This window comes from Vipera ursinii (assembly GCF_947247035.1).
Source record: "Vipera ursinii genome assembly, chromosome: 1".
Lineage (NCBI taxonomy): Eukaryota > Metazoa > Chordata > Lepidosauria > Squamata > Viperidae > Vipera > Vipera ursinii.
Window position 1 is genome coordinate 174,327,315 of NC_139512.1, and position 24,819 is coordinate 174,352,133.

Here is a 24,819-nt window from a genome sequence, read left to right on the forward strand (position 1 = left end):
CAGGCTGGGTGCTTTCCAACAATGGTAAAATTGATCAGTGTTACGAAAGCCTACATGAATAAGACTGCATATTTATTTTTTTCTATATACACTCCTCTGCCTTGCATACGGTGCAAATAGTATAAAAATTTCACTGCTATTATTCTTACTATGTTTATTATTTGTAATTGTTGTAATCATAATTATTACAAATTTCTATGAACTGCTAAGATAAATCTTTATTATAAATGTACAATATAAATTTCGAATATAAATTATGAAAGGGCAAAGGAAAGTAAAATGAGCTGAAAACAGTTCCTAGTTTTCAAGAAGGGAGCAAATAATCCCAAAAATGATACAGCATGTATGATTTTTTTTCTAGTATCAGTTTTAATGGACTGCAATCAATTTTCAGAAGTTTGTATGTTAATAGATGTGGATCTCACCAATACAAAATGGAAGCCTGGTTGATATAAAGACAAAAGTTGATATGAGCTAAGCATAATAGCAATGTTGAATATGTAATGGATTCCACAACTATAACCTGAGCATGTTTATTTCAAGTGCTCTTTGCATATAACTTTTACATCTGTTGCTAATGATATCAAATTATTGATTGTTCAGTTTCTCATATTTGTTTAAACATTAAACAACTTAATGTTCTGCAACCTAATGCTTTTTTTCTTTCAGAAAGTTTTTAAAAATTTTGCTATGCATTAGTCATATTTACTTTGATCTTTCTGTATGTATAATTATTTTACTGTTTGTTTAGTTCAACAGAATAGGAGGGGAAAGGATTGACCAAAGAGATCTGTATGTGGCAACTTGTAACAGAATCTCATAGCTTATGTTTAGGAAATCATGGTTTTGATTAAGAAGGAACCAGTTAGTTCCCACTGCTTTATTAAAAGAGACATTAGTGGATAAATCAGAAACACATTTCACAGAGCAGATTATGTTCAACTGAAATGCCAATAAAATGATTTTGAAGCTCTTCGTCATTTTCCATTTGCAATATTAAATTAGAATAGCTTTTTTACAATTAGTTTAATGTAACAAAAAATTAAGATGTATTTATACAACAGTGGTTTTCAACTGGATTGACCTTGAATGATGGCTGATCTTGCTGACCAGTTTCATAGTAACTCGACCCTTATTTTTAAATTCACACGAATATTCTAGTTTCTGAAATTGAACCTTTCATCTTACATATAAATTCTCATTTATAAAAACTATATGACAGAAATTGAGATAATATGAAAGCGAAATATAACAAAAGCTCTTTCTGATGATGATGATGATAAAGTTTGGTTCTGTTTATTTTTCAATAAATACACCTATAGTAATTTTTTCATTGCTGTTTTCCTCCCATTTGTTGTAGCTGAAGAATCAACACTATTTGAACCATGTTAAAGCAGCTTGTGTTTATTTCACACAGACTGTAACCTTTCAATCTGCCTCATGGTACATATACATGTACACACATTTCCAATGAGTTTTAAATTCAAATTCTTGTTAGCAGCATGCACACAGTTATCCAGAAAACTCTTTGGACTTAGATCCTTGACCTCTTAATTGAAATCCCGGACTTATTCTGCTTTTCTATATTTAACAATTAACTCTACACTTACTTTTAAAAATGGGGGGGGCGGGCAGGAGAACAAGAAAAGCTTTAAAAAATTGAATGAAGAAAGGAAGTAGAAGCCCAGTAACTACAGTAAGAGCTTTTTAATGTTTGAACGTGCTTTTAAACCACAGCCCAATGTAGTAAGAATGTTCTCCCTTTTTGTCTTAGAACAAGTAATGATCATCTATAAACGGCCTTGAAGCTATTTAACTCCTTTGATTATATTTTCACTGTGCATATATAAAAACACTTTTGAAATATTCCTTTCTTTACCTTGAGAAATACTACTTATAAAAATTGTTGAAGATCATACAGAAACTGCTTCAACCAAAGTAGATCTTTGTACCTGGAAAAACATTGATGATACTGTATATAAACTAGCCTTTGTAAACACCTCTTGATCATTTTAGAATAATAATTTTCAAGTATTCATGATCTGTTACAAGGTTTGGCATTGAATGATAATTAAAAACAATTTACCTTTAATCTTCTTGTACTTTTTATACCATCTTCCAAATTCCTGGCACTTAGTAGCTGACACATTTGCATAATATGTGCTATTTACAATGGATGATATCATACTCTGAAACCAGAAAAAGGAGAAATAAATAAGTTCTAAACAGAAAATAATCAAAATTCTTCCAAAAGAATGTAATGTAGTTGAAAATGTATCGTTCATTCATTCATTCATTCTTAAGTGACAAAACAAACATTCAAAATGTATTCATGTACAAAAACAATTGTATAGATCCTAAGACTAGTTTATCCCAGTTGTCACTTTAATTTATACTAGGTATTATCAAAAGAATCCTTATGCTTCAAGTATGTTAGAAGCTGTGTCACGTTGGGGAATATAAAGGGTGAGAAGAACTGTGATTTAGGAGCCGGATCCTAAAGGTAAGATTAGATACTCCAGCATGTATAATCCAAATAATGGTTTTCAGATGTTTCTATTCTGCTTCCAACTGCAACAGGGACCACACAGCCAGAAATCTGGGAATATTTGTGCTACTTGCTACAGAACAACAGCTAAGCAAATATATTAAATAAATAATATTTATAGAAACATGTCTTTAATCCTTTTGTGAAAATTCATATAGGAAATAAATTGCTATACTATTCAAAGCAGAAGAAACTAAAAATAACACATATCAAATTAAGCACATCTATCTAAAAACTTGTATTTAAAGGTTGTACTTTTATTTTTAACCTCTGAAAATAGACATTAGTGGCCAAATCTTTTTTATCACCTAGCACATACTTTGAATTAAATTACACAAGATACGCTATGATAAATTTAGCTCTTCTCTTTTGCTGCTGTGCTCTGATACAGTGTAATTTTTTAATTACGTATACTATTCCTTACTCCTTATGGAGCTTAGTTTCAGAAGGTAATGTATGCATTTTGGAGTAGGAAAGAACATGCTCAAAAGGGTTAACAAAACAAGTGGTTTTTAAAGAGTATCATATAAATATATTATAAAAGTTCTGCAAATGCAGAACTGCAAAAAGCATCTGGGGGAAGGGAAATCCCCAACAGTTCTTGCTTCTTTGCTTGCAGTAATTTTTACTCATTTTAATTAAATTTCAAGAAAAATAACAGTTTGGGGGTTATTTTGATTTGATTATTTATATGATATATTCTATAGGTAAGCTTAACTAATACAAGAGCATAAAAAGAAATGCCTAACTTCTGTTTTCATGTACCGTGGTCCTGATTTAAGTATTCACTTGTAAAAAATAAAAAGATGTTGAGATTTTCAACAACTTCTTTTATTTATCCGTAGAACATGTTGCAATGGCACTTTTTAAAAGTTATTTTAAGGGTTTTCTCCAGACTTAACATAGGAGATGATCAGTGTTCAAGCACATCATCAGACTCTTCTGTCCCATTGGTCCTTTCGCACCCACAAGAGATCTAAGTCCAGTCCACCTTGAATTCTATTGACTCTTATCTCCCGCCAATTTACTTTAACCATTAGTAGTTCAGATTCTTGTAGAGAGTTTAAGCTTACAATCTATATTCATTTAAACTGCCTGGATTTCTTGATTTTCTTAATGCTCAACACTTAGATTCAGTACAACTGTGAACACTCTCCCTTCAAAAAAAAAATGTACAGGATGGGGGGGGGGGAATCTTTACTTCATCCTGTATATTACCATCTTCCAAGGAGCATTTCTACAGCCATGGAATGGTATAAGATCACAACAATTTAGTTTATTGTTTCTTTGGCTCTCTACCCTGAAATTTTGATTCAAGATTCCAAAAATCAAAATACTGTAACATAATTGTTGCGCATTTAGCCTGGGAATCAAACCTATCTAGAGTTAAAAATAAGACGTTACGCATAGCAGAGAATATACATGGAAAAATATTCAGTTTATAACTAATGTTTATAACTGGTGGTAAAATGTCCTATATCATTTCTAAACTATGTCAAATTTAAGATTTCCCAGCAATAACATGAGGTAGGTTTTTCTAAATCTGTGACATGTTCACAAACTCATGCAAGCTTGTATAATAAATATAGACATGGGGGGGAGGTGGAATTGTGCCTGCTGACCCTGTTACTTACTGTATGGTACACACATTAACAGGATTTGGAGAAAAAGGGAGTGGAAGAGAAGAAAGTGTGCAAAGCTGAAGAAAGAAAGTATAATTACATTCCTTGAAAGGACAGTATGTATGTATTTGATAGAGCAATTAAAAGGTACCCCTTCTAAACCGTTATTAGAACTTGTCTGAAAAATATACTGTATTTTATATACCTTTTTTCAGGCATTCATTTTGCACTTTAGCCCTCCTCCCATAAATAAAAGACTATGGACCAAATGAGGATGTTCAAGATTTTAAGGATTGCCATGTCTGTCTTAAGCTTCTGCAAGGCTAAATGGACCCATTTCACCCCTTCAGTTCCTCCAAACCACAAATTAACATGAAAAAAACCCTTACATTCAAAAAGTGCAGCCAGCATGGGAGAGTGCTGACTCTTGCCACACAGTTTACAAGTTGCCACACCCTAACTAGATCAAGAGCACAGAACTTAAGTCTTATCCAGGCATGGCTGAACTACAATTCCCAGCAGTCCTAGAGACATGGACAGTGATGAGAAATAATGATAGTTGTACTTCAATAGTATCTAGACAAACACATGTTCTCCACTCCTGACTTAAATTATGGTTTAGAAGATCGGAGAAGCTCTAGCAAGTTGGAGTTCATTTCCCATTTTCCTCTTATTTATTCATATACAGGTATGAGGAGAGAGAAAGTATTGATTTTCATTTTAGAACAAACTGTAGTTCTGCCTTTATTAAATGACAACAAAATGTAATAAATCTGTACCAAACTTTGGATTCATTATTCCAATTTGTTAATTTAACAAATCCAAGCCTTTGATACATACGGCAAGAGGAATTAAAGTTTTAAATGAAAATGAAAACTATCCGTCCCTTCCTTTGCTCCTCTGGAAAATAAATCAGAGCATAAGTAAAATAGGATTATGCAATCCTATGTCTCATTGTTCATGGTCATCTGAACAATGTTTATAAAATCAACAAAAGCTTGCTAATACAAATTTCAAACATGTAGTGTTAATATATGAATTATAATGGTACAGGTGAAACTCGAAAAATTAGAATATCGGGCAAAAGTTCATTTATTTCAGATAGACTCATTACATGCAAAGCAAGATAGTTCAAGCCCTGATTTGTCATATTTGTGATGATTATGGCGTACAGCTCATGAAAACCCCAAATCCACAATCTCAGAAAATCCATCATTGACACCCTCCAGAGGGAAAGCCTCAAAAGGTAATTGCAAAAGAAGTTGGATGTTCCCAAAGTGCTGTATCAAAGCACATTAATAGAAAGTTACGTGGAAGGGGAAAGTGTGGAAGAAAAAGGTGCACAAGCAGCAGGGTTGACCGCAGCCTGGAGAGGCTTGTCAGAAAAAGGCCATTCAAAAGTGTTGGGGACTTTCACAAGGAGTGGACTGAGGCTGGAGTCAGTGCATCAAGAGCCACCACACACAGACGGATCCTAGACATGGGCTTCAAATGTATTCCTCTTGTCAAGCCGCTCCTGAACAACAAACGTCAGAAGCGTCTTACCTGGGCTAAAAAAAAAACAGACCTGGTCTGTTGCTCAGTGGTCCAAAGTCCTCTTTTCTGATGAGAGCAACTTTTGCATCTCATTTGGAAACCAAGGACCCAGAGTCTGGAGGAAGAATGGAGAGGCACACACTACAAGATGCTTTAAGTCCAGTGTGAAGTTTCCACAGTCTGTGTTGATTTGGGGAGCCATGTCATCTGCTTATGTTGGTCCACTGTGCTTCATTAAGTCCAGGGTCAATGCAGCCGTCTACCAGGAGATTTTGGAGCACTTCATGCTTCCTTCTGCAGATGAGCGAATGGGGATGCTGACTTCATTTTCCAGCAGGACTTGGCAGCTGCCCACACTACCAAAAGCACCAAAACCTGGTTCAATGACCGTGGGATTACTGTGCTTGATTGGCCAGCAAACTCGCCTGACCTGAACCCCATAGAGAATCTATGGGGCATTGCAAAGAGAAAGATGAGAGACATGAGACCAAACAATGCAAAAGAGCTGAAGGCCACTATTGAAGCATCCTGGTCTTCCATAACACCTCAGCAGTGCCACAGGCTGATAGCTTCCATGCCACGCTGCATTGAGGCAGTAATTGCTGCAAAAGGGGCCCAAACCAAGTACTGAGTACATATGCATGCTTATACTTTTCAGAGGTCCGATATTGTTCTATGTACACTCCTTGTTTTATTGATTGCATATAATATTCTAATTTTCTGAGATTGTGGATTTGGGGTTTTCATGAGCTGTACGCCATAATCATCACCATTATGACAAATCACGGCTTGAATGTAATGAGTCTATCTCATATATTAGTTTCCCCTTTTAAGTTGCATTACTGAAATAAATGAACTTTTGCACGATATTCTAATTTTTCGAGTTTCACCTGTAAGTTTGTTTAGTGACGACTGAAATCATTACTAATATTAAACCAAAGTAGACAATACATGGTTTGATGCATGAAAACCTGACTGTTCAGACTTGCAATATTTTTTTTAAAAAAGCTTTTAACTGACAAGCACTTTTATCAGTTTTAGTTTCATAAATATCACTGTTGAAACTTTAAATAAGAATCCTGCTAATTTGCCCATACCTTCAACTGGAAGTCTGCCTAACTGGAGTAAAGTGGAAAAGTAGGCCCTGCTATGATAAAAACAATTATTTTCATTATTTATTGGTAAGCTAAAATGACTATAATGTTTGACTACAGGGATAGCATTGTTCACTATAACCTCATCATATAACTATGATTATCTCACTGATTTCTACACTCAGTTGTTTCCAATTTATTCTCCACTGTCAAGACTTAATCATTTCAGAGTGAACTTGAAATACAACATAACAACTGTGACATAAATATTTGTTAGCCTATCTTCCTCTTTTCCCAGATATAGCAGGTGATAAATAGCTTTAATAGTAAAATGAGTATAATAGAGTAACCAATCTTTTCATTCCAATTTCCTTGATCTATGACCCAGTAACTACAATCTGATTACCTTCCAAAGTAGACAAAAAAAGTTTGGTTAATGAAGCTTATAAAATTTATAAGGCTTATAATGTTTACTGATATTATTTTATATTATTTAATTAAACAGTAAAATTTGACTCATCTGCCTTCTATTTTATGAGTCATTACATACAATTTAGCCATAGCAAACTAGAAAAAAGTTCTCTAACCTTCATGTCTTAATGTTGTTGTAATAATACTATTTAATCATTGTAATGAACATTGAAACCTTGATCTTCATGCCGTTACTTTACCAATTAATACCTACTTTAAAACTTTTTAAAAATGTTCAGTGCATATAAACAGGTGAGAGTATATGTTTACAAATCTCTCAAATGTATATACGTTTCTAGAAAAGTATATACAGTGTATCAGAAACTGATCCAGATATATTCTGATTATGAACCTATAGTAGATGAAATTAAAACTTGTATGAACGCTGGAAGTGCAATAAATGTTATGAATTATAAAACATACCTAAATAGTTTTCAAGCCAAGCAAATAAAGTTACAAATTTCTCCAAAATGTAGTCACTTGACATAGGAAAGAAAAATATCTAGATCATTTATCAGTAATTTTTAGGGTGCTTAACTTAAAGATATATTTCATAATATCAATTCTTGTAAGAAACCATTTTCAGCTATTTTTCCTTTATCAACAGCATGTAAAAGGCGAATAAACCAAGATAGATCAGTGGAATTTTAAGTTAAACCACATGATTACACTTCCTTTTTAATGGCACTCTGAATCAGTATCTGTAAAGAAAAAACTCCCTGTGATACTGCCTTTTATTCCTCTACAGAGGAATATTTGATGCACTGCTAGCACACTAATAAACAGCAGCATTTACTCTGCAGTCTTTCCTAGGAGACAATTTTGTAATTTGCTGCTGTCAATAATACATTAATCACAAGAGGGCTGTAATGATATTTCACATTTGGCACAATATTTTCTTAAAACTGATTTGGGAAAAGGGATTTTGTTAAAAAATAGTCAAGTAATGATAACAGGCAGCTTATCTAAAATATTCAAATTTTTGCATGATGTGAGCTACAACAAAGAAATTGGAGGTAAGCAGATATATAATTACTAAACTAAACCAAACAAAAACAGAATAAACAATACTACTGTTAAACAGCTATTATTCCACCTATGATCTATCTATCTATCTATCTATCTATCTATCTATCTATCTATCTATCTATCTATCTATCTATCTATCTATGTATCTATCCAGTGCTTTTTTTTGTAAAAGAAAAAGGTGCCGGAACTCACACATGTTATACAACCTGCCTTGCCTACCCTATAAGGTTCCATCGAAAAAAGGTGCCGGAACTCCGTTCTGAGCGTTCTATGAGAAAAAAAGCCCTGTATCTATCTATCTATCTATCTATCTATCTATCTATCTATCTATCTATCTGTTTTCCTTTCTCAATACTTGTCATTGAGCTCTTTGGAAAATCTTTAAGAACTAATATAACAGTGCTAAAGCCCTGAATGTTTAGGATATTACTGATTACATCATTTCCTGAAAAGATTATGTCCTTCTCTTCTTCCTCTTCTTCCCTGCCAATAAAGGTATATCATAGTCTCACCTTTATTGACACATTGTGCCTTGTGTATGACAAATTGAAACAAATTGAGAGAAGACGTGCCATTTTTATTGGGAACATGTTGATCCTATTGCTTTGGTACACAGTTTTATAAAGTTTTATTTAAAACAAAGATGGACATTGTCAGAGAGTATCAGACACAGCTAGTCTTCGCTTAAGAATGGTAACTGGGACCGCAAATCTGTTGTTAAGCAATATGGTTTCAAAGTATGTTGTCATGGGGCCATGCTGACTTCTGATGGCAGTTGCAACAATTCAAAATGTGCCTTCATTAAGTAAATCCCACATAGTAGTTAGGCATGACACCACACAATCACCACTGACCTACTGCCAGCTTCCCTATTGATTTTGCTTGTCAGAAATTGGCAATGAAGGTAGCAAATGGCAAACACATGATCATGGGACATTGCAACTATCATAATTATGAATTGGTTGGCAGGTACCAGAATTGTGAACACATCTCTGTGGGTACACTGTAACAGCCAAAATGATAAGAATTAGTCATTGGTTTCCTTATTCAGCACCATCATAACTCTGAATTATCACTGAATAAGTGGTTGTTACAATTACAGAGCTACCTGTAAGTATAATCTCCTCATTCTACCCTTGAGGCAGTAGAGGTTCTTCAACATAATTGTGCATGATCACAGTTGAAAAAGAATGTACTAAGTTTGAAAAAAGAAAATATGTGACTATCATATATTCAGTAAAAATCAGGTTTGTATCAAAATACCATATTTATGTAAGAATACAGATATGCCTAATATCTGAAATTCTTTAGGATATCATGGTAAATCAAAATATTGTAAAACTAATCTCAGAGTTCTGGATACTCAAATTATCGAATTATTTTGCATGATATCTCTTCACATATCTCAAAATTTATATTAGAGCAAACAAAACAAAACAAATTATTTGAAAAGTTTTTTTAAAAAATAATTTAATAAATTATAGCCATTTAAGAATACTAAAATAGTTCCCACACATGGCAGAATGGCATCTTTTAATATTAGGTAATAAAATCCCAACCATGAGATTTAGAGTGTTTATCAGAGGCATCCTTCAGAAGTACAGCACATTGGTGTGCTTTGCACACAGACGCAAAAACCCAATGGGTATGACGAAATGGCTGTCAGTTTTACCTCCTAGACTGCTATCTTCATCCTGCTGGGCAGTTTTCTGCTAGATTTTCATCTACTACTTCAGCTAGCCAGCACTATCTCTGGGGAAGTACTAAATACAGAAGCTAAGTAGTAACTGATCCTTTCCCATATTCTTATTTTGCTCCAATGGTGGAATGGCAGCTAGATGTCACAGCATTTTCTTTCAGCAGGGCAGGGAAATCCCTAGAACCAAGATGAAGAGAGCCTTTCCACTAATGAGGAACTGCACACCCAGCAGATACAGAGGAGACACAGAAAATGTCTTAGCTTCTGAACTGAGCTAATGAATCCTTATGTTTTTTACTAAAATGTGACAGTCAGCAAACCTGCTACTATGTTTTTTCTGATTTTTTTCTCATTTACTTTACTACCGCTAACATAGATGTGCAATGACTTTTCAATTTAGACAGGACTCTTCCTCTCCCTTCATATAGATTCTAGGATTAAATAGTGAATCTTTTGTATTTAAAGTATGAATTTGATAACTAACTGAATTATAAATTTTCCTTGAAGGTCTGCCTCATTTTTGTTAAGCGAAAACAAGTTAAATCATATATTAAAAACCATTTTTTAAGCAATGGTTTGCCTAAAAGAACATTAAGTTCTCTAAAGAACTGATAATAAAAAATTATTATCTATCTGACAGAGATCTTATAAAAAAAGAGAACTGCATGTTTTATAACAAGTGAATGATTACACATATATGATGATTATATAACTACAGTTATTAACTGATGAGTAACGCTCACTCTTTCCAATGCATTTTAAAGGTATCTTTGACTGGTTAAAAAAATTGACATAAAAAAATCAAATTATTCAGAAAGTCTTCACTAAAAAAAATGTAGCAAAAAAAATGTTCAAGTAACCGAATATGAAGTTTTATTAATTGATAAAGCAAATAACTGGCTTGGTTCAAAGGTTTCAATAGATCAATTCATTTTTCAAATATTTTGTTTCTGGAGCAGTGTTGTTGATAACATTAATGAAGACAGCAAGAATGTACAAATTTAATATGAGAATTAAAAAGCAGTCTCCAGACAGATATGAAGATTCACACCATTTAAAATTCCAGTTTTAACTTTTAATCTTTCAAGTTACTTCACTATGCCAAATATAAACTTTTTCTTTGGCAAGTGAAACTATTTTAATTCAAATTTTAGCACAGAATAAAAACAATAAAATCAAGCCCTCTATAAATTTATATTGTTCAAACTTCCCATTACAACTTTAAGAAACTATATTTTGCTTTTTGTATAATTTAAAAATTAAGAACAAAAAGTTAATTTTGAAAAAGGATGTCCAAAGTGCAACTGCCAAAAAAAAAAGACGCAATTTGAAATAATTCAGAGAACTGGATATAAAACTGTAAATAATGTTTTTTATGTAATTTCTTTGTGATTTCATCTAGAACAACATGTCATGTTTTGATCAGTCACAGCCACTGTAATCACTATAACAAGGATATCACACATTTAGTCAAACTAATGAAAAGAATAACTGAACTCTTTAGTAGGTTACGGTAGCACTACTAAGAGAGAGATAATGTTTATCAGTATTTTTTGACCTAAGCAACTTCCATATGCAGGAATTAATTCCCAGAATTCTCAGTAATTGCCAGACTAATGCAAAAATTCTTGGAGTTGAGGTCCACAGATTTGGAAATCAACCAAATTGAAACTATGGTTTAGAACAAAGGCAGGTAAGAGGAGAAACTACAGGTACATAAAATTGTGCTAAGTATGGAAAATGCAAACAAGAGAAGTTTCTTTTGTGTTAGAATGTTGGGTCATTGAATGAAATAAAAACAAAGGGATGAGGATTAAAATATACTTTTTATTCAACACATACTTAAATTACAGAATTGTGCTATTTTCTGGGACGGTGATTTATAGAGAGAGACTAGATAAATTAATGGAAGACCTGTTATCAATGGCTGCCAGTCTTGATGACTGTATATTAATTCCTGATTATCAATTGTTAGAATGTTTACAGTGCGAAATGGTTATTGCTCTGCTGTCTATACTTATAGGCTGTCCAAATGTCCCCAGTTGAATACTATGTTATATAGAATGCTGGACTAGGAGAACTTTTGGAGGGATTCTACATTGTTCTTATATTATTATCTATTGCTACTGCCAACAATATAGGGATGGATAGCCTAAATCTGTCCTCATATGTCCTCAGAAATACAATGTGTATTTTTTGTTTGTAATGTTTTAATGGACCATAGACAAATTGATTAAATAAATATGCACTTGAACTGAATACGTTAAATAGAAACGGAACGTGTCTCTAGGATATGATGTGCTGTAGATCCAATGAAAGGAAAAAGCCCTTGGAAACAGAAAAAATAAGTAAACATTTTATTCTGAAATACTCCAAGGCCCATTGTTTGAAAAGAATCTGCCTAAGCAATCCTAAATTCTTTAACAATATAATTGTGCAAAACATTTGAAAGAACTATTTGAAAACATACATTAGTCTTTATGAAGCATTTCTCTCAGACTTCTTACAGAAGTTGTGTCTTTTGCACAAAACACACAACTCCTAGAAAAGAGTTCCTTCTCATCTCATACACATGTGTACACATGGTCATTTCACTTTATAGTAGGTTCTCTGGAAGTATTGTTTGTGCACACATAGATAACTGAGAACAGCTTTTGAAGCATAAACCTTGCACATTTGAAGAGCGGTGTTTCATTCATACTAATATGCATTGTGAAGCATCTCCTTCAAATGCTTTGCATAGTCCTACTCAAGAACATTTCCGCTGTATTTTTCCTCTTTGGATTTCACCATTCTAAAGAAAACATCAAAAAATGTAAGAACATTCCTCAAAAATTTTGCACAATATTCAGTAAGACATATAAAAAAGGTATCTCAAAATACCTTTTTTGCTAATCGTTAAAATGCTGACAAATGGACTTTTTATCACTGAAATAATAGTGTTTTGTGTATGTTTGCTAAATCAAGACATATAAGCAAAAATATACCAGGAATTGCATTTTAATTTATAAACATGTAACAGAACTAACCTGCACTTATTCATTTTTGGGTGCTTGGAAGATAAGGGTTTTTGTATCTTGGAATATATTCAATATTGATAGCTTGACCTAATAGAGGCATGTGCATCCAGACTGAGTATATAATGTAATAAAATAGAGAAAGAAAAGTAAAATGCAGAACAGGGATCACAAACACGATGTTTTCCCTCTCAAATTTTCAGCTTATCTTGTCATTCTTCTATAATAGTTGTATAATATAATACTAAAATCTTGCAATCACAGGAAAATTATAATTGCAGGGATTTTTTCTACTTTTATTCTTTCATACTATTTTATGGGATGTAGTTCCTCCACTACCAATAGAGGCACTGACCTGGGAGAGAGGGCATTCTTTGGCTAACGTGCTCTGATTCATCTCTTTGAGCAATTCCTTTAAGGCATTGCGGACTGTGGCATGGTTCCACTGTTCTGCTGGCAAATCTTCTAGCTTTGAACAACTGCAAAGACAGAGAACACAAGAATAGACAGATGGAAAGTGTTGCATGCAAACATAGCTGTTCTTTACATGCAAAAGCTATGTCACTCTGTAAAGCCAGACACAACTAGGAACAGGACATACATATTTTATATGTCATTCTTGTATACAGTTTAGAAATTTCTTCTAGCTACAATCTAGAAAGATTTGAACATAAATAACTAAATACAGAACTGAGCAAATATTTACGTTTCCTATCACTGGCTGAATAAGTTCTCGACAACTGTGCCTTAGCAGATTGCAACATAAGGACAGGGGCCCTTGAGCCCAAAATTTATTCCTGGATTTCTGCTTAAAATCTCAAAACCTTTATAAATTATATATTTCTCAGGAAAGTAATTGAGAATTGTGTAAACATTTAATCGGGCCGTATGGAATTATTGTACCTGTGGAAAATTCTTTTTTAAAGACTGACTACATTAGTCTGCATTCCAATGTCTAGTTAAAAAATCACCAAGCAAAAGCTGCCAGTTGCAATTCCCTTCTTGTATTGTGCTTCCCACTTCAAAATGAGCTCAGAAATTAATGAAGATAGCATGTGTTAATCTCAGTAGTAATGGTGTGATTGACAGAACAACTCAGGATTAGAAAAGGGCAGATGTTCAGAAGTGCCCACCTTTGTAATTGAATTTTCAGTGTCACAACATGATAGACGTCTTGTAACATGTCAGCTACTGTTGCATCAGGTGCATCTGTCATATAAGTTAATGGAAGAGGATTCCATTTCCCAAGTTTGATTATTCCTGCAAACAAACAAAAAAATGAAATAATCATAAACACATATTTCTATCTATATATTTGTATCCAAACTATATCTAGGAAGTTTACCAATTATTTTATATTTATTACAATAGCAGAATATTCTCAAGAAAATTTATTGTTAAGTATGGAGAGTCTAAAGTTGGGCAGCTTGCAAATCTAATTTTATAACCTGAAAAGGGCTGAAAAGTCCTTTAAATATATAATTTTGGTTTTGAATTAAAAAGAACCTAAAAGGTACTGGCTCTTCATGTTTAGTAAAATATACTACATTGACTGACAGTGCCTCTCTGAGCTATTTGGGAATAACAGTGGAATCTTGTTTAATGCATGCTATATATACTAGGCCAATACTAGACCTATGAAATGCTTCAAATTCGAACTCCAAAAAAGCATGCCACTGTTCTGGGGCACAAAAATAGTACCTGGTTGCAAGACAGGTGTAATATTTGTGCTTCCATTCATTCTAAACCATCTTTATGGAAACAAATCAAAAGGGCTGCAAAGCCCTACATAACATACTCCTTTAGAACAGGTTACTAAACATTTGCTGGACCAGAACTGTTATGGAAAGGCTGCTAAAGAGAAGTATTTATTGCTTGACACAGAATGCCGAAAACATATCACAAAGAGAACAGAAATGTTAAAAACATGCCATTGTTTCGGTATTAAGAATTCACAATCTGGTGCTAAACATGCTGCAGTATAAATAGAGCCTATACTCTTATCATGCATTATAACGTACAAAGCTCATTCGCTGTACCATATGTCTTCAGAGCTGGCTCTTTATGTTGTATTCCCCTTGCCAACAAAAAAGTTGCTTCTCTTAAAGGGGATAATTTCTAGAGGTTATATAATTACAGATCAGGAACCCTTAAGTCCTGCTTTTGATACTTACTTGGGAGTAAAATTAACTGGAGTTGTAATATGTACTGTATTTACTATATATTTACTATAATTGATGGAAAATGAAAAGTGAGAAATGGATAACAAGCACACCGAAACGTCTCTCCAGTCAAACCTAGTTTATACTCAACTAATATTCCAGGGTAAAATATAGTTGTATAGTTTGGTGTGGTATGTGAACTCAGTATGTTTAGTTTATGGTTCAGCAGGACTTTTTTTTTCTCATAGAACGCTCAGAACGGAGTTCCGGCACCTTTTTTGGGATGGAACCTTGTAGGGTAGGCAAGGCGGGTTGTATGACATGTGTGAGTTCCTGCACCTTTTTCTTTTACAAAAAAAGCACTGTGGTTCAGTATGTCTGGTTAACTGGGCACAGGGTTAATCAAGTAAATCATACTTCAATTAACTATGGCTTAGTCGGTTGGTTTAACAGTCATTGTAAATTAAGTCACCTTAAGCAAATCTGACATAACATCAAGTCAGAAAAAGAAGTTCTACTTCAAAAACCAACAGCGGCCATATTGGTCATTAGATCTACCCATAAAAGCAATTGGGACCTTAAATAGTTCAGATCAAATTTTAGAAAATTGCCTTAAGCTTTCAAAATGCTAGAATGTTTCATCAGGCAAGGAAGCTAGAGGAACAAAAGTTCAGGTGTGAAAAATATGGCTGATCACGGAGACATGTCAATCAAATTACACTGCGAATGAATAAAAAATCTTGAGTCAAATAAATAGGATCTTATAAAGCAAAGTTTTTCAAACTTTTCCAAGCTGCGGAATGTGTTAAAAAATTCCTGGGATCTCCGTTCAACGGGCAAAACTCTAGTGTTGGAAAAATTGGCTGCACACGGGTTAACTTTTTTTCCCCCTTTTTTTGTTCTTGTTCTCCCCCTCAAATTTTCAAACATAGTTTGAAAAATCCTATTATCAGGAACAAATAGTGTTAGACTGCAATTGTGTTACTACCATGGTCGTCTCTACTTTCTTAAAAATGAAGAAATTGTCCTGGCAAACAGTCCAGAAACACAGGTGTTACCATAACGCTCAGTGCTTTTTTGCACATAAACACCTGCTGCAAGTCCTTTTTGTTACAGTGCTGCAGACAGGCACTTTTTTTAGCGTTGTTAGTTATGGATGAACACTTCTTAGCTCTCTTTGATATTCAGTTTTGTCTAGTTCCAATATCCTGCTATTTTTGAAAATAATTATACCTGGAGAAAGGCACTATATCCCATGTATCTTAAGAAAATACATGCAGAGCATGTTCAAGGTAAAAATTGATGTGTGAAATATCAAGTCATTACTCTTCTTGTTTGCCTACTGTCCCCAGACTTAACATCTGACCTTCCAAGATATTGCTTGCAAAATTGTACTGTAGGTATGCTTCATATAATACTTTGAAAATATGGCCGGGGATTCTTGCTTAAAGTAGAAAGAGGAAAATAAAAGTATTGATTCTTCTTAGGGCACAGTCAGATACTCACACTGAAGTGCAACCCACCAATTCTTGACCTGCCAGAAAAATAAGATGGCACAGAATTTGATTCTCCAACAACTTCTCAATAAAGAGGTTGTCAGGTGGTGTCGTCCTTATAGTTATAATGCAGGAGAAGTTAAGGAATGTAATTTGTGCATTTCTCCTTCTATAATGGAAAGAAGGAAGAGCTGATACCAAGACAATGTGAGATAAAGGAAACCTGAGTCTGGGACAAAACTGTAACCTGACAAAAGCTTCTCAGACAAGGCCCTCTTTAGATCTCACAAAAATAAAAGGAGGGAGATGGAAAAATGCATTCACACTGATTCTGCTATTATAATCTTATAATAAAAGTAGTATTAGACTGCATAGGTTTGGCTTCCTAAACTGGTCTACTTCAAAGGGCTGACACCTTCTCATGAAGCATCAACTGTCAGCAGGAAAATCAAATCCAAATCACTCTTACTGACTTATGGTGAGATTCAAACAAGTTTAGTCATCTGTCATCTTGTTGAAATAGGTTATTTCTGAACACAGGTTCAGTGTTCAAAAGCGTGTTAAACTCACGTCCAAAAAGGTTGAAAGCAGCACAAAGGGAAATAGAATCAATTGGAAAACTCCCCTTACAACTTCACCTTGTGCCTTTCCTCTGCGTCTGACCAGCCAAAAATGTAGACATGGGGTATTGTCAAGTTTTCTTGACAAGCTAATTGGAAATAGGCACCACAGGCATTCATGCAGACAAAAGCTTCTGACAGGTAGAATTACTGTAGAAAATCTAATGAAGCCACTATGTATGAAAGAATTATACAGCCATATCACCATCTCCATTCATTTTTGCCCACCCAGTACATTCAGGCAAAGTGTACTCCAGGTCCCCTAAATTAAATGTTGCCATCTTGTGGGACTGAAGAAGCATGTTTTCTCTGTGTCCACTGAAACAGTATTCCCACATAGATTCGGGTGGCAGTCCCTGTCATGTTTTTGGACACTTTGTATTACAGATAGTCCTTGACTTGCAACTAGACATTTAATAACCATTCAAAATTACAACAGACTTTTAAAAAGCTACTTATGAGCAGCCCTTGAAGCTGTGACTACCGCCTCCTCCCATGGTCATGTGATTGACTTTCAAGTGCTTAGCAACTGGCTGGCATTTAGGACTATTTGCAGCATCATACAATCACTTGACTATGATTTGCAGTGTTTTTTGCCACTTTTAGCAAAAAATGCCTATGGATTTGCTTAACAAAATGTGATTTGCTTAACAATCATGTGATTCACTTTACAACCACAGTGACTCACTTTAAAACAGTTGTAACATCAAGCTGGTCACATAACACCTCAACTTATAACTACAACAACTTACGACTGAAATTACTATCTTCACTGTGATCATAAGTCAAAGACTATATGTACTGTTGTCTTTTTTCCCAATTTATAGGCTGAAGCAATAAAAAAATCCATACTGTACAGCACCTTCAATTAAACAGACATGTGTGAGTTTTGTATACAGCAAAGCTATCTGACATTATTTATCCCCAAATAAGCCATTTTGATTTAATTTTCATTTACCCGAGAAGTTGAGTATCAAATAGAAAGACCATCAAAACATCAAGTCCTACTGCAAACAGTCCTGAATAAAAACGGTTTTTGTATTTATAATGTGGGTAAACTACGGTATACTTACATTTAAGGAAACATGTACTAGAAATACAAATGTTACTACAAACCTTTTTAAAAAGAAATCTCTGAACTTGAGTTAGGAATGGAATGAATCAGACTTCATTAATGGAAAACTTAGAAACCAAGGAAAGCCAGATTTGCCATACCTAATGTACAGATGTATCTAATAGGTATTCCTGAAAAGCAAACACCTGGTTTACCAATTTAAAAATCAAAGGAAATTATGGCTTGCTATTGGAAATGGAAGAGAGGATACATGAACTTATAAGCACAGTAGATTACACTGACATTGCATTAGAATGTCACAGAGAATTTATAAGTCAAAAGTATACATGTCATTGTTCTCAAGACAAATCTACAAGTCAAAGCCAAGCTACAGTACAGACAGAATATAGCGAAACAGACTGGCTCTAGATAGACAATGCTGCATGCTCTCCCTTTATCTATTCAACCTATATGTTAAAAATACATTAAGAGAAGCGGGATTGGAACATGAGTGTGGTGAGGAAAAAAACATCAATAACCTGCACTGTGCTTATGACCCTAATGCTGAAAATGCAAAAGAACTACAAGGTCTACTAATCAAAGTCAAGGAGCATAGTGAAAAGGCAGGACTAAGGCATTTAGAAAAAGATTTAAGAAAATCAAACAAATGACAGTAAGTACAACAACCACCCTTAAAATTGATATTTCCTTAATTAAGATATTGAAGTGGTAGACAGCTTCTGCATTTTAGGATCAATCATTAACAGTAAAGGGACAGTCAACAGCAGAACAGTCTGCTGCAGACTAGCACTTGGTAGAGCAGCCATGAAGAAAAATGGGAAAAGTTGTTCAGACACCTTGATGTATCTATACCTACAAATATCAAAATAGTAGTGGTATTCCCCAGTCTATGGAAATGAAAAATGGACTTTAAAGAAGCAGGCTAAGGTTAAAGAGTTTAAAGACGCTTTTGAACTTTTGGTTTTAGAGAAGATTCCTGAGAATACTGTGGCCAGCCAAGAAAACAAACAAATGGTTCATCAAACAAATCAACTCAAGAATTTTCATTTGAGTCACATATGACCAAGCTTTGATGGCGGAAAAAGGTGGAAGGAAAGAAAGAGGACAACCAGTAACATGATGCATGGACTCAGTTACAGTGATGATGAGAGCACCATTGGAATACCTGAATGATGAAGTTAGAGACTAATCATCATAGGAAAAAAATCTATCTACATGGTCACTAAGAGTTAACACTAATGTGATGGCAAATAATCAACACAAACCCTCATTCAAAAAAGTATCAAATCTATTTGCCAAAGGCTACAACTAAAAGCATGAAAATTTGTTCAGGCACAGAATTCATTTTGCACATGCATAATTCTCTTGTCTGTTTTTCTTTCCTACATTGAGAAAATGCTGCATGGATAGAAATTTGTTTCCTCCTGAAGAATGCTTCTAGTCCAAGACATAAAAATTCTGACTGAAACAGTCTTAACTTGAAGCCTTTGGTTTTCCCCTCAATCTTAGGCCTGGAGGAATATTCAACAAGATATATGTAGAATGATATTCAGCTGTGAAATATTTGGTAATTCTGCAATTTATTAATCAATAAAAATGATTTCAGATGAAAACATTCACCTCAGCATTTGAAAGCCCATAATGGGGCAGCTGAACAGGTTCTTGCCATTGTCCTATTATGTGTTTTATTACTATTTCATTGTTTATTTTATAACTTTTTTATACTATGTAAATGTATTTTTATTTCTATAAGCAATCTGTAGATTCAATACACAACAGGTAGTTATATAACAAGTAGACTCCACTATAAATTATCAGTCAGTTCTAACAGATTGCTAAATGGCTATTCAGCTTTGGCAAAACTAGGTCTTAACCAGAAACAAACACCTACTTATAGTTCCCACATTATTGGGTTCTCTTAATAAGGTCAGTATTGCAATAAAAACATGCAAAACTATTACTTTCACTGACAAAAATAGAAGCCAGTAAACATTATCTTGAGAATCCATTTTCCTTACTGCTTTATATCAACTATATACAAAAGAACTTATTTAAATATATCAAACAGATTGTCTTGTAATTTTATATACTGTACGAGTTTTGTGTTTTGTACCAAGAACATTAGTCTTATGTAATAGATGCTGTTTTACATTTGGGAAATATTATGCCAAAGCCTAAACTTAGATTAGATTAGTTTAGTATAAGCATTAAAGAACTAGCAAAATTAATAAAAAACCCTAAGAAGAAAACGCAATTAAATAACATTTTCTGGTTGATTATTTTAGAAGCAGTTATTTAATTTCAAAGTCTTTTTTCTTAAAAAAAAGACACAATATTGGCCAAGATATAAAGGCAATGCAACTGATATTTCATATATTGAGACTTTTCTAGACTTTAAACAAAATACCAAAAGAAACTTCTTCCCTTTTCCTCTTTTTAATAATAAACAGAATAGCTTCACATATTAGCTTTCTAAAGAGTAGTGTTTTTGGTAAAAACATACTTTGAAATTAATTTTTTATTTTATATAGCATGTCTCAAAAGAAAGCATTGATCTGGATCTTTCTGGATCTGAAACAGAAAGAGGCACGTCTAATAATGAGTTTCAAGAAGAGTTCAAAGTTATAATAAGACTTTAACTTTCCTGATTTGATTAATCACTATTTAATGAATGAAGGGCAAAGAAGTCTAATTTATTTTATGTTTTCATGTCTCCATGACATGGGCAGACTTGCAAATAATCTTTTTAAGTTATGTCCATATGTGGAGCCAATCTAAGGAGTAGAGTTCAGCTCTAACTATGGAAAAAACGCAACACTAGACAAACTTTATCCTGCACTATAAACTATTGTGCTTAGCCTTAACAGAACTCACATGTTTAAATGCTTAAAGCTAGACTACAGAAAAGCTCTAGTTTGCTATTGTTTTTTAATAATAGAACTCAAATTGTGTTGATATCAATTCTGGACACATTTGATTGTCTTTGCAAGGGAACGTCCAGGCATTTTACAAATTATCCATGAGTGTACAGAATGTATTAAGTCTGCAAAACACCAACTCCAAAAGCTTTAGAACTCAAAACTGCATTTTCAAGCATCTTGTTCTCAAACAGAACACCTGTGTTTTGAGTTTGCTCTGGAAGAAATTCCAATTGTTTCCAGCAACTGCATTTTAGGTGTGGCATGCCATTCTGGATATCTGTTGCTATTGGCTGAGGCTGAGTAGAGGTTGGAGAATAGGAACAGGAGTAGAGCCCATCAGCACCAGTAGAGCTGTTCTGGTCATAACTATTTTTTGTGAAAGACAATAAAGGACTGCTGGAAGGAATCTGAAATTGGGTTGGACTCACATTCTTCTATTGGATACACTGCTTTGCAGGTGATAAGGATGGGTAGGGAATTTGTCTTAGCTTTGAAGGAATGAAATAGGATGGGTGTATTAGAGCAGGAAGAAAAGGGTGATCCCCCTACCAATGCACTTTCCCTAGTCTTGCTTTGCATATCAGCCCTGTAAAGTTTAAAAAAGACATGTTCTTGTTCCACACTGCAAGAACTCATGCTCCACAAAGAAGCCCCAGCTCAGAAGTGTAGATTGGTTTGCTCTTTCTGTCAACGACAAAACAGGATTACACAAACCTTACGACATCCAGAAATTATCTAGTGGGCACACTGGGAGTAGCAATTAAACCAGCAGTAAGGTTGAAGCAGGTTGCTAATGCTGCACCAAATCTCTTTTAAACTGCAACCAGTGAGGATGAGGCCTATGTTTACTCAGTGGCGTAGCGTGGGTTGTCAGCACCCGGGGCAAGGCAAGTAATTTGCGCCCCCTAACCCGTGGATTTTAACACTCGAGTCTCTTCCACTAGATTAGTTAAAGAAACCCTTACCCCCTAAGCACATGTATTGTTTGTTATGAAAATACTGATGTAATTAAAGTAAAATGCATCTAATGCGCCCCTCCAGATGTTGCGCCCGGCCCCCCCTGGACCCCCCCACGCTACACCACTGGCTTAAAGGAATGCCAGGGACGACTATTTCTCTCCTTGTCGTGTGTTCATCAAAACCCTAAATAAAAAAAAATTGGCGTGTGATGCACGCCTCCCTGAATAAAGGTGGGTCGGGGCGAATGAATCTCTGCCCCCCCCTCTTCCGTTTGGATTGGTGCTTTGAGAGGGCTGCCTTCGGGTCAGCGATTTTCAGAGTTCAGCCGCAAATACTCAAGGCTTTTGATGTGCGCAAAGTAGCTTCAGATTCCCTGGGGAAAAAGAAGCGAGCGGGGTGGGGTGGGGTGGGGTGGAGGGAAATAAAAAAAAGGTGAGTAACTCGTCCCTCGAAAACTTAACCCGCCGTTCCTTTAACCCCGCCATGGCAGCCGCAGGTGCAGCGGGGATTAACCACGGCGCGGAGCCACGTGGACACTGCGGCGTCCAACTCCGCCCCTCCCGCGAGTGGGTGGCTGATCTTCCGCGAGGCTCGTAAGCCGAGCCTTTGCTGGCTGCCTCCATCCCCAGCTTGGCTTCGCGCGCGATCGCGGAGACGAAGTGGCAGAGCCCACTCGGGCCTTCCGAAGCGCCGCTGAGCGGGCCCTCCTTGGCGCCTTTGTGTTTTTTTTTTGGCCCCGGGTGCAAATCTGGCACGGAAACGGCGGCAGCGGCGCTGCTCTTCTCTTTGCCCCGTCCCAACGCGCCTTGGCCTGATCCCAACGGGCCGTCGGCGGACGGAGAGGTGCCGGTGCCGGCGGCAGGATCGGACGCGTTGCCGGGGCCCGGGCTTGACCGGCTGCCGTCCCCCCACTACCACCGACCCTCGGCGAAGCGGAATCGTCCCCCTCCGGTGAGCTTAATGGGCGCCCCCCCAGATGTTGCGCCCGGTGCGGCCGGCCCCCCCTGCACCCCCCACGCTATGCCACTGTGTTTACTCATCATATTCACCCAAGGCTCAGGTATCTTTCATGTCTCATTTGCCCTCCCATCTTCTTTTGTGCTTCATAATAGGTGCAAAAATGGCTCACTGGCAAATATAACTTGCAACTAAGTGTTCATTTTTTAAAAAAAAACAGGATATTTGTATTACTTTTCCTGAAACATGTTATCAAAGATATGCATAATTCTACTTCACTGGCATAAGAAGCAAAAGTGACAGGGGAAGAGTCCTAACACAATGAGAAAATACATGCTTTGCTGTGCAGAGCATCCAAGATTATTCCCAGTTTGGTTAATAGGACTGAACAGCTCCTTTCAACTCATGCCTTGGAAAGCTTCTATCAGACTGCCACTTATTATTAATCAGACAGAGCAGTGAATCAGCTTAGGACCAATGCTCAATAGTTTAGTCCAGTGATGGCGAACATTTTAGACACCGAGTGCCCAAACTGCAACCCAAAACCCAGTTATGTATCGTCGGGTGCCAGGTGGGTGTGGCCCATCGGTGAGCATGGCTGCAGTGGTAACAGCAGACTGGGTGGGACTAAAAAGTTCAATCAATCAATTCCAACTGTGCAAGATGTTTTTTTTCCCACCAGAAGTTGAAATTAATTGATTGATTGAACCTTTTTTTTTTTTTTGGAACAAGGCAGTGGAGGCCTAAAGCGAAAAGGTTTTATAAAACCCAGCTGAAGGCCTAGGACTGGGGTGATGGCGCGTGTCCCCACAGAGAGGGCTCTGCGTGCCACCTGTGGCACCCGTGCCATAGGATCGCCACAACAGGTTTAGTCTTACAAGTAAAGGCCACAGGTTCATACACTTCTTTTTCCCCAGTCCTGTAAGAAGATTGGAAGACTGATTTTCAGACAAGCAGTCTATCATGTCCATAGCAAATTATAGTTTAGAAACATGGTTCAAGATAATCAAAACAGTCATTTGAATTGCTCTACTTTCTTCTTTTCCATGGTATCAATAGTGCATCCATTTCTATACAATAATGATTGCTGATGACTGAAACTATTTCTTTCTTCCTTCTCCTCCCATCCCATTTTCCTTATATCTGTTGACTAAAAACCAGAAGAATTCTGTTGGCATCTTTTCCACCTAACACATTATTTTAAAAGGTAAAAACTTTCAAGAGATGCACCTCACTTCATCAGTTTCAGCAGTTTATCAACTGAGTGAATCTGATGAAATGAACTCATCATTTCAGCTCATATCTTTTAATAAAAAGTATTAATCACAAAACGTCCTACTAGACTCCTGATTTTTTTGCCATCGACTAACACAGCTCTCCTCCTATAATATCATTTGACAGTAACTTTGCAAGCAGCACTCTCATAGTACTTATATTTATAAACTTCTTCCAGGAATCTTTTTGACAAAACATTACAATATCATGGTATTTAATCAATGAATAACTATGTTCTGTCAACCTGAAGCTAGTGGCTATATCTTTATGCATAAAACATTTGAAGTAATGTTAGGAAGGAAACATACACTATGTATGTTACATTAGCCACACTTTA

The 24,819-nt window shown here is 35.5% G+C and overlaps 1 protein-coding gene across 1 annotated transcript in view; it reads right to left on the reverse strand.

The window, feature by feature from the left end:
* SATB2 (SATB homeobox 2) overlaps positions 1–24,819 on the reverse strand; it is a gene marked incomplete at its 3' end in the record, with an annotated part of 136,010 nt that overhangs the window by 68,408 nt on the left and 42,783 nt on the right. The window contains exons 4-6 of the mRNA XM_083368134.1: positions 14,150–14,276; positions 13,372–13,495; positions 2,087–2,189 (exon numbers count right to left, since the gene is read on the reverse strand). Coding sequence (XP_083224260.1) covers positions 2,087–2,189; positions 13,372–13,495; positions 14,150–14,276 — 354 coding nt within the window. The remainder of the gene's footprint in view (positions 1–2,086; positions 2,190–13,371; positions 13,496–14,149; positions 14,277–24,819) is intronic.